The sequence below is a fragment of the Stegodyphus dumicola genome, chromosome 6, assembly GCF_044657685.1.
Source record: "Stegodyphus dumicola isolate Sdum_Otavi_A_Nest chromosome 6, ASM4465768v1".
Taxonomy (NCBI): Eukaryota; Metazoa; Arthropoda; class Arachnida; order Araneae; family Eresidae; genus Stegodyphus; species Stegodyphus dumicola.
Genome location: NC_140773.1, coordinates 1,508,624 through 1,523,992, shown reverse-complemented (window position 1 = coordinate 1,523,992; position 15,369 = coordinate 1,508,624). Strand labels below are relative to the sequence as shown.

At 32.8% G+C, this 15,369-nt stretch overlaps 1 protein-coding gene across 4 annotated transcripts in view; it reads left to right on the top strand.

Moving 5' to 3' along the window:
• Window positions 1–11,260, top strand: part of LOC146996642 (transcription factor unc-3-like) — a 100,536-nt gene extending 89,276 nt beyond the window's left edge. For 2 of the 4 annotated variants that reach the window (XM_085817983.1, XM_085817984.1), the window contains exon 3: window positions 11,008–11,260. In XM_085817983.1, the coding sequence (XP_085674109.1) occupies window positions 11,008–11,155 (148 nt within the window). In that variant the 3' untranslated portion in view covers window positions 11,156–11,260. The remainder of the gene's footprint in view (window positions 1–11,007) is intronic. The other 2 variants (XR_015041533.1, XM_085817985.1) reach the window with 2 other exon arrangements.
• The last annotated feature ends 4,109 nt before the right edge of the window (window positions 11,261–15,369 follow it).

The window sequence follows — 15,369 nt, the reverse complement described above, 5'->3', positions numbered from 1 at the left end:
ATATACAAAATTTCAACGTTCTGAGGCTACTCGATTTTGAGTTATGCGAGATACGTACATACGTTTGTAGAGACGACACGAAAAATTCTCTTCAGAATTCATTTTAAAGCAGTTTTATAATTTTTTTGGAGGTTTTAAAGCAGTTTTATAATTTTTTTGGAGTGTTTTATTCTGTCCTTACATACAGATATCACGGAAATACATCGTTAAATTGCATTTGAAAGAGGTCAAAATGGGATATTTTCGTTGAAATATGCTGCCTGAAAATTTTCGCGATTACCCGGAATTTCCTTTTTTCCTTCACTTCCTTTTTACTTCGTACAAGGAAGTAAGAAGAGTTTTTAAATTTACAATTTATTTATTTTGCAAAAGTTAAGATTTTTTTTCGCAAGTTCAATTTTTTTCTTTTGTTTTTTTCACAAATAGAACTTTACTTTTATCTTTTCCATTGAAAATAACTTTAAATTTCCTTTTCATTTTTCTTCCCAAACCTAATTTTTTTCTTCTAAAATTTTTTCTTCTCCCATTTTTTTTATTTTACACTTCAAGATTTATTGAGCTATCAAGATTATTAAAACCAAAATAAGTTCTAATTTATTTCCTTATTTGCCAGTAAAGAAGGCAGCATTCATTAATTAATCAAAATTTTTAATAGTTTAAATCAGGTGCTCTAACCGGTGGTACGCAAGAGAAACATAGATGGTACGCAAAAAAAAAGTATTTTAAACTATTAAATTCAAAAATCTCGTGAAGAAAAAGAAAAATTGATAGAAGTTTCCTGTGATCGAACTCTAACTGAAGATTTCAAAAATAATGCACTGGTTAACTTTTATCTGAACCGAAAAATAACTTTAAAGGCAATTCAAATAAAGCTATTAATTTTTTATTCCCTTTTTGCACAAACCTATTTGTGTGAACAATGATTTTCATCCATGTTATATTTAAAAATTAAATGCGAAACAAAATTAAAAGTGGATCCTAATTTCCTGTTAAAACTAAGTGAAGTAAGACCAGACACAAGGAAATTTGTCTTCCTTAAACGGACCCAAATTTCGCACTCAATTTTAGAATTAAAGTATTACAACTTAAATTTTGATAGTAAAAATTGTAACCCATTTTTAACCTAATATATTTTTTATATATGCATATTTAATACAAACAGCCAATAGGTTGTGCAAATGGCAAAATATATTCATTTTTAATATTTCTGTTGAGAAACTGAAAAAAATCATTGTAAAATGTAGCGGTGGTACTTACGTTTTTCAGTATTTATTTACATGGTACTTGTTAGTCGAAAGGTTGAGAACCGCTGGTTTAAATAATTCACAATAATAATATTACAGAAATAGAAAATTTGCTTCAGTTTAATTTTCAAAGAACTCTGATTCCCATTTACTATTATTTATCAATATAGCAATGTTTTGTTTAATATTCTAACCGCCACTGAATGTTACTTCCTTGTACGAAGTAAAGGAAGTACAAAAAATTCCGGGTATCATATTTCAACGAAAATATCAATTTTGACCGCTATCGAATGCAATTTAACTATGTTTTTGCGTGACATCTCTACGTAAAGACACAAAGGGCTTTTTTTTCCTCAAACCAATTATAAAGTTGATCCAAAATAGATTCAGATCAGAATTTTTTTCGTGGCGTCTGTACGTTCGTTTGTATGTATGTATCTCGCATAACTCAAAAACGAGTAGTTGTACACTGTTACTCGGCTCCCTGAGCTCCGTTTATTCTTATATGATAGTAAATCGCGAATATTTACTTAATCATGGAAAATGGTTATGCTGTTCTTATCATTCGGTTAAGGTTTTTATGCCTTTTATGTACTCTGCATGCCATCGTTGTAGAATCATCAACAACTTAAAAATTGTTTAAGTGCAGCTACGCCTGATTTTTGATTAACATAGCAGCCATATTTGTTTACATTTGAAACTTAGCAGAATCTTTCTGCACCTATTAGATTAATTAAACCAGAATTAAATCAAATTGCAACCAGAATTAAATCTTTCTGCACCTTCACTGTCTTTTTGTCGAGTGGGACCAAAAGGAAACTTAGTTTTCTGCACCGAAAATCTGCCTGCTGGCCGAATTGCTTGTTTTTGTGTAGAAACTGAACTCTAATTTTAATTGTAAATTTTTTTTTGTTTTAAATGAATTGGCGTTTTATGTTTTTTGTCTATCTTTGAGTTTCTAAAGAATTTTTTTTTTTTTTTTTTTTTTTGTATTTCTGCCTCGCCGCGAAGTTAAAACCGATTTAATTGAATCAGAAATATACCCCCGTAACACAAAACATCCTCAGGATGTCCTATTTAAGTCGAAATATCCCGGGACATAATTAGGATGTCCTGAGTATGTTGATTCTCAGATGTCCTGAGGACATCGTAATTTAACATCCTGAGGATGTCTTATTTAAGTCGCTATGTCCTGGGATATGAGAGGATGTCCTGAAGATGTTGATTCTCGGATGTCCTGACGACTTCACCAATTTCACATCCTGAGGACATTCATACTGCATTGTCCGGAGGACTTCAGTTGTCAAACATTCTGAGGATGTTCGTTCTCAAATTTACCAGTTTTAGTTTCTTGCACATTATTTAATTTTCATATGTATTTTACTAAGTTGTTTCTAAATGCTGTACATTAAAAATATTGATATGATTGAAGATTTATTCTTCTTGTTTTGTTATTAATTTTAACTGCTATTTTTTCTGACGTTTTTAAAAATTTACTTTATCATGGAAAAGATTTTTTCCAATGGATTAGCATTTTCTAGAATATTTGCTAAATTCCAATAACATATATTTTTTATAAAAAATGTATAACTCGAAGAAGTAAGTTTAAATGAAATGCAGAAAAAACTGCTTATAATTTAATATTCTGTATAAGAAAGCCATGTGGTTTCCGCATCCGATTTCTTTTCCTGTAGTTTCGAAGATTTGGCAGTTAACATTTTTGAAGACATATTGTAGATAACAGTAAAATTGCAATTCTGAATTACATTTTAATTCTCAATTCCTTTTAAATATTTCTGGAGTTTTCAACTTATTTGGTTCTTCTCGAGCTGAGGTATATTCCTTTCTTCTTAATAAAGAATCCATTGTCACAATAGCTTGTAATTCTTTGTGATTGTGCTAGCACAATTACTTACTCATAAGCTTAATAGTGTATTTAAAGATTTGATGCACACCCCATTAGTCATTATGGGACTGAATTTAGTTATGATGTTTGTTAAATTTGCTTTTGGATGTGCTCTTAAAAATTCGTAGCACCATCAAACTGCAAACGAAGCAATTCAAAAGTACAATTCAATTACTTTGGCCTTCGTGGCCTGTCGAAGGTATTTAATAACCTTCTATAATATAATTTTTACATAATTCTTTTAGATAAGTTAAAAACGAACTGTCAATGCAAGAGTCTCAAATGCTTTGCTCTTCTTTAATTTTCCCAAAAGAGAAATTTGCGAGTTGTTTGATATTTATCTCACCCTACTATGCTTTTGTTGAGGGTCAACAAGGTCTATCAGTGGCCGAGCGGTTAAGTCGCTGAATACTGGGAGTTCCGACCTAGACTCGATTCTAGGCGAACGGACTTGCTGCATGCGTGTTTTCCCCATCTGTAATGTGTATACGGAGCCAGTTTCCCTTAGAAAGTCCTCCTCGAAAGCATCCCTTCCCTTAGCCAGAGTTACGGCAAAGCGCTAGAGTGCTTTGCCGTAATAAAAAAACACCACTGGGAATCAATATATTTTAAGATGCCACCCTGCTGACTTTCTTGACTAAAATAAACACACAGGAAATTGCATCCAATTTGTATTGTGTTAGCACTGGAGTTTAAATGCAATAAAATATTGATTTTTAGATCTCAGAAGATCAGATTCAGAAGAATATTAATTCAGATCTCAGAAGTGGTGTTAGCACTGGAGGACTCGGAGTCCAACCCCTTCGAAACTGATCGATTATTACGAAATAGTGTATGGTTCGAATAATTACTGATGAGGATTAAATGAAATATAGCGTAACTGTCCCGCACATAAAATCTAACAGGTGTTGATAACCTGATGACAAAAGTTACTGCTAAAAGTTCTTTAAATACAAATAAAAGCACATAGTTACACAAGCAATTGGAACAGTTTTAGTCAACATTTACAATATATTAAAACAATAAAATAATAAAAACTGAAACCTTTAAGATTTTATATTACGCCCAAAGGGGCGTTTTCTTAATGATTCATGTGTTACCTTTATTTATTAAACATGTTTTTCGCACTTAAACCATAAAATTCAATTTAACAGTAATATCGCTAAATAATTAAAAAAAGAGCATATCTTTAGAATTTCCGATACAAAGTCTCGCGCGTTGAAGATATTGTTTTCGCATAGTGTTGCCACTGCTCGTTTTTAAATCGTTGAGTTTGTTAATCAAAAATTCGTTAAAGTGATACAAAATATGAAATCGATAATAAAACAAATTCCAAATTAGGGCTTCCAGATGCCCATATTCGAGAAGATTACGTTATTTAGAATTGGATGGCTCTAGGTACAGTCGTTTTATCACAATGCGAGAAACTTACATACATTTCTGCAGATACTTTATCATTTAATTTCTTTAAATATAACACAGGGCGATAAAATTGGGTGGCAACAATTTGAAAAGTGAAACGGACATTTAAAGTTTTCGACGCAAAATGCCAAAACGAAATTAATAGTACTTCCGGGCAAACGCCTATACAAATTTTGTAACATTTCTTATTATTTTTAATTACAGATAAGAATGTTATTTGATTTCCTAACATTTATAACAATTGTGTGCCAATTGTGCAAGTAGACATGAAATTGTGCTTTGCCAAATTCCTCATGAATTAATACATTGTTTTTTACAAACTACGGGTGAAGTTACACCCGGGGTCTGTCTCATACCTTCACACGCATCTTGTTCAAAAGCGCGTAGAGGGGATGAGAAAATGAATAGATTCAATTTCTCCCAGTGTTGTTGGCAAAGTTGGCCAGTTGGCAAAGCAACAGGTGGATGTAAACATGACTTGTGGCGATAAGTAGGGTTTTTAAGGATGAACATCTAGAAGTTACTTAGCATGCGTGAGCGCCTCCTTTCTTAGAAAGATTCCTAAACTATCGGCATTTGTAGCAAGTTCGGTAAAGAATATCAACATAGGAAAAAAACTCACTTTAACAATTTAAAATAAAAATTTTAATTATTAAATAAAGATTATAATAACGCACCTAATAGGTGGGTACCGTTACCTCCTATAAAGGAACAGAATTTTTACACTCATGCCTTCTCCGGGATTCCAAACCGGGACCTTCGGTATCGCAGTCCGCGACCCCCTTTACCACTATGCCATGGCAAGTCGAAACAAACTAAATGGCCGATCAAACTTACTATTTTTTTAATTGGTAACTTCGTCAATTACGTTCCAATTTGACTGAAATTTTTATATACCGGGCAAAAAATTGCACAAATAAAAAAATCGCACAAACAAAGACCGCACAAAAACAGGTTTCAGTGTACTTTCATTTGACATCATATGGGTTTAATCACCACTTTCTTTCCAACTTTGAAATCTCCCCCCCCCTGCGAGGTCTTGCTGAAGCAAACTGTTTTCTACTGAACAGCATGTGTTCATATAAAGAGTTGCTGCTTCAAACAACCTGCATGTTAGAATTTTCACATACCACACCTCAAAAATACACCCTACATTCAATTCTCAGCCCTCAGGCGCTAAGTGAAAAATTAACTTAGCATTCGCTGGTAAGCCTATCTTAAAATGTCATGGCTTTCTCAAAGTAATTTTCGTTTTTTACGTAAAATCTACTACTAGCTTGACTTTCATACATACACACTCATTCCTGTTTTACAAGCAGTTACAAAAATACTTTTAGGTTTACAATAACTTTAACTGAATTTCCTGAAAACAATTTTAAATTGTTTACATTCAATAAAATTCTTTTATAATAAAATAAAGAGTAACGAATTTGCTTCACTTAATTGGAAGCACTCCAAAGTTTCCTAAACTCAGCCTCTCAGATGAACAAATCGTTCTCATTTTTAAACTTAATTAATTTTGATAATTACAAAAAACTAACTTTAAATTTCATTCAATCTGAAGCTAGCTTTTATTTTTAACTTAAATTCTGTTAACTTGACTTTTAACTCTTTCACACATACAACCATATTTCTGTTTTTACTAGCATCGCAAAAATACTTAAACACATGTTCCACAAAACCTTTTACATTTACAATCACTTTAATCGAATTTCCGGTAAACAATTTTAAATGGTTTACATTCAATAAATTTCATTCATTTAAAGAATAACGAATTTGCTTCATTTAATTAGAAGCACTCCAAAGTTTTAGCTCTGTTTCTTGGACTAAAACGGAATATCTCGTTCTCATTTTTAAACTGAATATATTCTGGCAATTACGAAGCCTAATTTTAACTTCATGCGTTCTCAAACTAGTTTTTATTTTTAACTTAATTTCTACTATTAGCTGGACTCTTACACATGTATTAGTATCACAAAAATACTTTGTTTTAACACACATTTCATAAAAACTTGCATTTACAATCAGTTTAAGTGAATTTTCTGAGAACCATTTCAAATCATATATGTTAAATAAAATTCTTTAAAAGATTAACAAATTTGCTGATTCATTTAAGAGAAAACACGCTAACGTTTCCTGAAGTCAGTCTCTCAGACTAAAAATGAACATCTTGTTCTCATTTTTAAACTTAATATATTCTTACAATACAAAATAATTAAGTTAAAGGACGTCTTGCTCTGTAAAGTGCTAAAATAAGATTATCCTTGATCGAGGCAACGATTGAAAGAAAATTTTTGAGAACAATTTACTTGAGAGCTACTTTGAGCACAATTTACTTTTAAATTAAGATTAAGTAAAACTACATATTCAAGTAGAGTCATTTTCACTTATCTTTCGTTTGTTGAAGTCAGAGAATATGTTCTGGATGAACTCATTCTAGGAATCGAATTAGGAAGTCTGCTGGACCTTCAGCCGCAGAGCTCCTTGCTCTGAGAGGATAAGGCTGGCCTGGTCAGACGAAGCAATCCACTGGTTACTAAGCAGATTTCTTGCTCTAGAGAGGTTCATCAAGAGACATTTCAGGCATGGAATGGGTGCCAACGTGGTTAAGAACCGACCACTCACAACGAACACGTGAACTGAGTTTCGGTCTACGATTTCGCAGAGTCGCCCGCGCAGTCGTACCTGCGCAACAATATCTTCACTGACTGGCTACTGCTTAAACCCGTTTCCACAGGTATGAACGGCACTGATGATTAGTTTTTACACCTGAGTAAGCTACCCAACCTGCATTGTGGCTAGTGTTGCTGACTGTACCGAAGAGCCTGGGTTCGAATCCCGGAGAAGGCATGGACGATTGTCAATGTATGCACAAAAAGCTATTAAAATCAATCATACATATTTGTAAGAAAGTAAAACATTATTTTTGGTTCATGATGCTACAAATATGAACCCTATTGTTACAGTTTTTAAAGATTACAAATAACTTCACATTCAACAGATTTCTAATAATCTTTTGTAACTCTATATTTATTGCCGCCCAACCTGTATAGTGGTTACTGTCTCTGATTGCCGTGCCAAAGGGCCCGGGCTCGAATCTTGGAGAAGGCAGCAAATGTATAGTGTCAGTGCGGCTTGGCAGCAATCTAAATATGCAGCAAACCGAAAGTCCTCTCGTGTGGTTGGTTTGGTGGAAAGGGAGAGGTTTAATTGGATAGCTAATATCTCTACGCATATCTGGATATATAATTTATACCAGTGCGATCACGGAGAAATTAATTATTTTATTATTAGTACTCAGAGACTTTTGCATAGCGATAAGCTATTGCGATTTAGTCAGCTCATTACGTTTTAAAACTACATGCCCGGAAACTCGGCGGTAAAGAATCTCATATCCACGGTTCTTCAAATTTAAGTTTAACTTCAGCTACTACAGAATTCTGGGGAGTAGTAACATGTCTCTAATACTTTCCGTGAACTCACTATAAAATAGCTTTCCAAAAAGCAAGAGCGCATTATAAAAGAAATATCAGAATATCAAAAATTAATAGTTGGAAAACATTTTGCACTTCTACCTCCAAAATTTATGGCTCCGCCTTCAAAATAGCGCACAATAAAATTTTCACTCCTCCTTCATTATCAATGTACAGCTTCTCTGAATCAATTTCCTCTTCCCAAGCTGCGTTAGAAATTTTATCAAAACTATTCCCACAAGATGAATATAGATCGAATCATACACAGATACAGAAGCATCTAACAGTTCTTCTACACGTCGTCCTAATCCACCAACAGTTATCATCCCTCCAAAGATCGATGAATTGGAACATATCATCAAAAGACTAAATAACAGGAAAGCACCAGGTCCCGATGGTATCGACAACATCATCTTAAAACTTATTTTTTATAATTATCAACAAATTATTATATCATTCATTAACGCCTGCTGATATAACTTAACATTTCCTAATATATTAAAAAATGCAGAAGTTGTTTTGCTCCTCAAGAAAAATAAACCAGCCACAAACCCTCTACTTATAGACCAATATGCCTTCTTCCCACGTTGGGCAAACTCCTTGAAAAACTAATCCTTTCAAGACTTTTATATCATCTAAATAAGAATAAAATCATGCATGAAAATCAGTATGGATTCACACCAAATAAATCAACAGATCATGCTTTTCAAAAAATGCAAGAAGTCTTAAAGATGAATGAATCAAAGAATCTTCATTCAATAATAATTTCGATAGATATTCAAGCAGCCTTCGATTCTATCCGCTGGAAAGACATCATAACAATTCTAGAAATAATATCATGCCCTCAGGATATCCTTCATATTATCAAAGACTACCTATGCAATAGAACTCTACAATATTCTTCAGATTCCGGTGTAATAAATTATAAATTATCAAAAGGTTGTCCTCAAGGATCTTGCTTAAGCCCTACGTTTTGGAATCTTATAGCAAACGAAGTTTTAAAACTATACGACAATATTAATCATACCCATATCCAAGCATACGCAAATGATTTTCTTCTCATTGTGAACGCAAGTAGCCGGAAATCAAATATTAAAAACTGGAATATTCGTTTAAACAATAACAACTCAGTTTTTCAAGCAGAACTTTTTGCAATCAAAGAAGCCATATGCTTCGCAAAAGAACTTTCTTTACCATCCTTAATTCTCTCTGATAGTGCATCTAGTATTCAAGCTATAATTGGACACAGTCGATCGCCTATTGTACAAGAAATCCATTTTCTACTTTCTCAATTTCAAAACAATAATAGACCACATTTCAAATGGATTAAAGCACACATCGGTAATAGTAGTAACGAGCTCGCAGACGAACTAGCAAAAGGGGCTGCAAACAATTCTTCCCTTCCAAATTACTCAATTCCATATCCAATATCATTACTGAAAACAAAATTAGAAACAGAATTAATGCACTTATGGAAGCAAACCTGGACGGAAGCAACTACCGGCAGAAGAACTTTTACTTTCATATCAAAACCTTCAAGATCATTAATATCTACCAACCGTTCAATTACATTTTTCCTAACAGCTCATGGTCCATTTCCAAAATACCTTCATAGATTCGGACTTCAGCATACAAATCTCTGTACCTGTGGTAATGAAGGCACAATAGATCATTATCTCTTTCACTGCAACATTACTAAAGATTATCACCTTAAAGCATACAATTTAACTTCTGCTCAGTTATGGTTTCAACAGTTATTAAAAAGTAATATTCTCAGAAATAATCTTCATAATATAATAAATTATATCTCCGCAAACATCGATAATCTTAAAGGAACTTGAAATCATTATTCTTTGTTCATTTACCTTACTTAATAAGCCATTCTTTCTACTACCTCATTTTAATGCTTTCACTCAAGACTATCTTTATTTAAACCTTCAAGATCTCTCAAGCTCGATCAAGAATTTAAGGATATTTTCTAACTCCATCTCCTTAATATATTAATAAATTCTCAACTCAAGATTTTTAGTCAAGTCTTTTACTCAAGAATGACTCTCTATCAAGAATTTCCACGAACTTTTCATTCAGGTCATCCTAATTCATTCAAATACTATTTCTCATCAACTTTTATTCAATTACTGCTCTTCATTCTCCATAATGAAATACTTTACTCTTTACATATCTTACATTCTCAGCCTCTACTATTCTTATACATTATGTTGTTCATTTTCAAAATTTGTAATGATCTTCTTAAGTATTTACTTATCTATTTACGTTTCATTTACTTTCATATTTCTTTAGGTATTATGTTTTTATATATTTAATTTCTTCAATTTTTATTATATAATTCTCAAAATTCTGATACTTTATTTGACTTCATATATAACACCATTGTATTTATCTTTGTAACAGACCTATTTAAGTGTAATTGAACTATTTTATTCATGTCATGGACTGTAACCGAACTATTTTATTTAAACGCCATCTCGTGGCGATATGAAAAAACGTCAATCGACCTCCAGCCGCCATGATGATAGCTTACTATGTTATGTTATTCTCAATGTTTCATTTTTTATGTATATTTCTTTTGTTTGTAACCGTTCCTGTGTGCTCTGTTAATAAATCCTTTTAAAGCTAGCCGGCATTAGTGTCTATTGAGGAACGGCTACATCACATCTTATTCTAAATTTTTAACTTTTATTTATTGTATCTATTTATGTTTATTATTTATTGTATTATTTATATATTTATTTATTGATATTTTATTTTTATTATGTAATTATCAAAATTCTAAAATTTTATTGTATTTTACATAACAACACAGTTGGTAGATGATTCCATCAGTTGAGCGTAAAAGCTGAATGTCTTAAAGGCGGTGCAGCTGCTCATCTGATGGTAAATAAATAAATACTTTCCGTGCAATGAAGGAGTCCGTATAAATTATAAACTTTCTTTTGTACAGGATTGGATTATTCAGTTATGGCAAAGCACACGAGGGCTATCTGCCTGAAGGGAGGGATGCCTTCGTGGAGGACTTTCTAAGGGAAACTGGCTCGTATACACGTTTTCTTTTGCACATACCAGGTTATCAAGTTATTAATAAGATATAAAAAGAAATATTAATAAATACCAAATTAAAGTTCATATTCTGCAACTTTCGAAACTATGCTCATTCATATTCAACTACGTCTGTTTTTTAAATTATTGTCACCATACTAATTCAGAAGTCAAACAACAAAAATCAGAGTTATATTTTCAAAATTCTTTTTTTGAAATTTTGCAACTTTCAAAATTTTGAAAATATAACGCTGATTTTTGTTGTTTGACTTCTGAATTAGTATTTTTTCTGCGTGTTATTGTGTCTTAATTATTGTCATCATCTCAAAATCTTGGTGAAAGTATAATTAAATTATTAAAATTGGTAAATAAATACCTAACAAATTTCCCACAGTTTGAAAAACTACTTTCTGTGATTTAAATGTTCACTTTCAGTCTCCCTGCTTAACGAATTTGTAATATCTTTTCTTTAAGTTAACATATAACATACAGATATAAACAAACTTGTCGAAATTTTAAAAAATATGCTCTCTCAAATACAGTGATTCAGTTGTTACATTTCACCAAAATTCGCCATTTCAACGCATACGTATACTTCAATTAAAATCAGCTTATGAAGAAAATCATGCATGAAAATCAGTATGGATTCACACCAAATAAATCAACAGATCATGCTTTTCAAAAAATGCAAGAAGTCTTAAAGATGAATGAATCAAAGAATCTTCATTCAATAATAATTTCGATAGATATTCAAGCAGCCTTCGATTCTATCCGCTGGAAAGACATCATAACAATTCTAGAAATAATATCATGCCCTCAGGATATCCTTCATATTATCAAAGACTACCTATGCAATAGAACTCTACAATATTCTTCAGATTCCGGTGTAATAAATTATAAATTATCAAAAGGTTGTCCTCAAGGATCTTGCTTAAGCCCTACGTTTTGGAATCTTATAGCAAACGAAGTTTTAAAACTATACGACAATATTAATCATACCCATATCCAAGCATACGCAGATGATTTTCTTCTCATTGTGAACGCAAGTAGCCGGAAATCAATAGAAATTAACTCCACCTTTTCTTTAAATATCTTCCGCAACTGGACAGATAAATTTCATCTTAAAATTTCTACTACGAAATGTAAAGCACTATATATTCCAAAAAGAGGTACTTCCATAAAAAACCTAAGAAAGCCAATAATCAAAATTTCTCAAGAAAAAATCAAAATTGACAAGAGCATCACATATCTGGGAATAGTATTAGATACTCGGCAATCCTGGCATTTCCATATTCAATATCTCAAAAACAAAACTTTAACCCTTCACAATTCTCTTCGATCTGTAACAGCCAGCACTTGGGGTATATCCTCAAAATTAGAAAAAATTTGGTACATAACAGTTATTGAAAAAATACTACTATATGGTGCTTCCGTCTGGGGTTTAACCTTGAATTCTCAGGCTCAAAAACATTTACTTTCAATCCAAAGACCTTTCCTCCTCTCTCTAGCAAAAGCATATAGAACTACTCCAACTAGTGCGCTACAAATAATAACAGGCATCCCTCCAATTACTTTATCTCTAATAAAAGAAGCAAATAAAGTAAGAATATCAAAACTAAGAATTCAAAGCATAATGAATAATAATGTATTTCAACCCACAGATTTTGAATATCTTAAACACAACTTAGAGCTACATCCTACATATTTTTACACAAAATCCCTATTGGGAACCTTTGAACTCAATAAATATGAACTCACCATATATACTAATTGTTCGAAATCTGAAGCAGGCGTTGGTAGTGCATATTGCGCATTCCGAAAAAATTCAAGTATTAAAAACTGGAATATTCGTTTAAGCAATAACAACTCAGTTTTTCAAGCAGAACTTTTTGCAATCAAAGAAGCCATATGCTTCGCAAAAGAACTTTCTTTACCATCCTTAATTCTCTCTGATAGTGCATCTAGTATTCAAGCTATAATTGGACACAGTCGATCGCCTATTGTACAAGAAATCCAATGTACTTGCATTCAATTTTCAATGTATTTGCATTCCTCCCGAGCAATACAAATACATTGAAAATTTATGTCCAGAAATAACTTCCATAATAAGACTGGATGTGAAGGCTGCATTATTTTCTTTTCTAAACTCATAAATTGTGTAAAATTCCAAGATTCTGTCACAGCACATTCAAAAGAAAGTTGACCGAAATATTATCTAGAAAGAGGATTGGCATTTTGCGTATGAAATCTTATTTTTGTGTGTGTTTTGTGGTGAACGGATAGTGCCGCTCTGATCTTTATGATGATTAGCGGCGCTGACTACTGCACCGATATGCCTTTAAATGTGTATAGTATCTTTGCGGCATAGAGACATTCTAAATACTGGAAAATCGGAAATCCTTTCGAGGGTTCTGGTAGTACAGTAAGAGAGGCGAGACACCGATACCTGTACAACGAGAGGAGAAATTCTGGTGTCATGTCCACTGGAACTTGTATCTAAACTAAGTTTGAAAATATTTTTATGCGAAATACGCCACTAGCGTAAAAAGTGTTATATGGCAGTCATCGAGCCATCGAAAAAACAAAATCTTAGAAAAGTTGATCGAAATCTGAAACTTTTAACGTCAATAGAAGAAAGACAGAGAATTTATTCATTACTTCATTCGTTACTTTCTTCAACACAAAAGGTTATAAAAGTAGTTTAGTCGTTCTATTTGCTCTGTTCTTGAGGATGAAGGTATATAAGAAAGAAAGGATCAGTTTTGATATCGAAGGTTTGAATTTAGTTATTTTGAAGTTGGTGGTACACAGGTACGCATGTGATAGTTACACATACGAATCTGTTAGCATTTCAAATTAACTAGTTTGGTTTATTTAATTACGGCAAAGCCCCGAGAGTTATAGGCCTAAGGGGGGATGCTTTCGTGGAGGACTTTCTAAGGGAAACTGACTCGTATACACGTTACACATGGCTCGTATACATACTGCACAGAAACGTCCATGCAGCCAGCACGTTCGCGGGATTCGAACATGGGACCCAACTACCAGTGTTCAGCGATTTTGTCGATAGGCGGCTGAGAGGCATTCTACAGGGTGGGCCAAATAAGACCTACTAATGTTAAACATTGATAACGCTTGTAATAATTATTTATTTTAATTAATTTTTTATACATTAAATATATTTATGGAAATTATGCATGAAATATGACATCAGACCAAGGTCCACCCTTTTTCTCGATACGGAGATTGGCTCCTTTTAACGCGTTTTCCATTAAACCACGTACTGTTTCTGGTTGAAGGCTCAGTATTTCATCTCGAATATTCTGCTTCAGCTGTCTAATAGTCTCTGATTTATTAACATACAAGGTGTCTTTTAAATATTCCCATGAAAAAAGGATCCTTTTCCACTACTGGCCGCAAAAAGTATTCAATCATTGTTTTGTAAGAAGCTCCGGAAATCGTTTCCAGCGCTCCATCCTCATTCTCGAAGAAATATGGGCCGATAACCCTATTGACCACAACACCGCACCCAACAGTACACTGGAATTAAAATATTGCTGATATTTATGCTGCGTCATAACAATTGATCGTTGACAAGAGTAGAAAAACTCGATAATTTTAACGCGATGTATGGCTCCATAATAAATTTCCAAAAATTCAAATATAACCTACAAAAAGAAAAAAATAATTATGTCGAAAAATAAAAAAAAAAAGTTATTTGTGTTTAACGTTGGTCGGTCTTATATTTGGCCCACCCTGTAGATGGCGGCTTATTTCTAGCAAAAAAGGAATTTGCTAAATAATGAATTAACAAACCGTTTTCAATCATTTACAAGCTATGGAAAAGATTCAGAAATTATGTCACATGAATTTATCTAGGCGAAGAATTATGAATGAGGAGTCTGAATCTTACAATAAATTACACAGTAAATCTTTCCCACAGGAAATTGGGTCAGGGGCTGAAAAATGGATATATTACAATAAAACATAGCAAAAGAAATTCTCGAAGACGGAAAAGAAACATGCCAAAGTAAAAACATAAAATTAAGCAAAACAACAACCTTAAGCCGAAAACCTATTCGTTAGAACCGATGTTCCCAGAATCAAAGCGAAGAATGAGAAACAGAAGTTTAGAAATGATATCTTGTAGATGGAAAACCACCAAGTTGAATTTCGCGTCTCCTCTATCAGACTATATGCTTGACCCTCACAAATAGCCATACATTTAAGAAGTTCTCACTCATTCTCGATCCTACGTGAGTTCCTG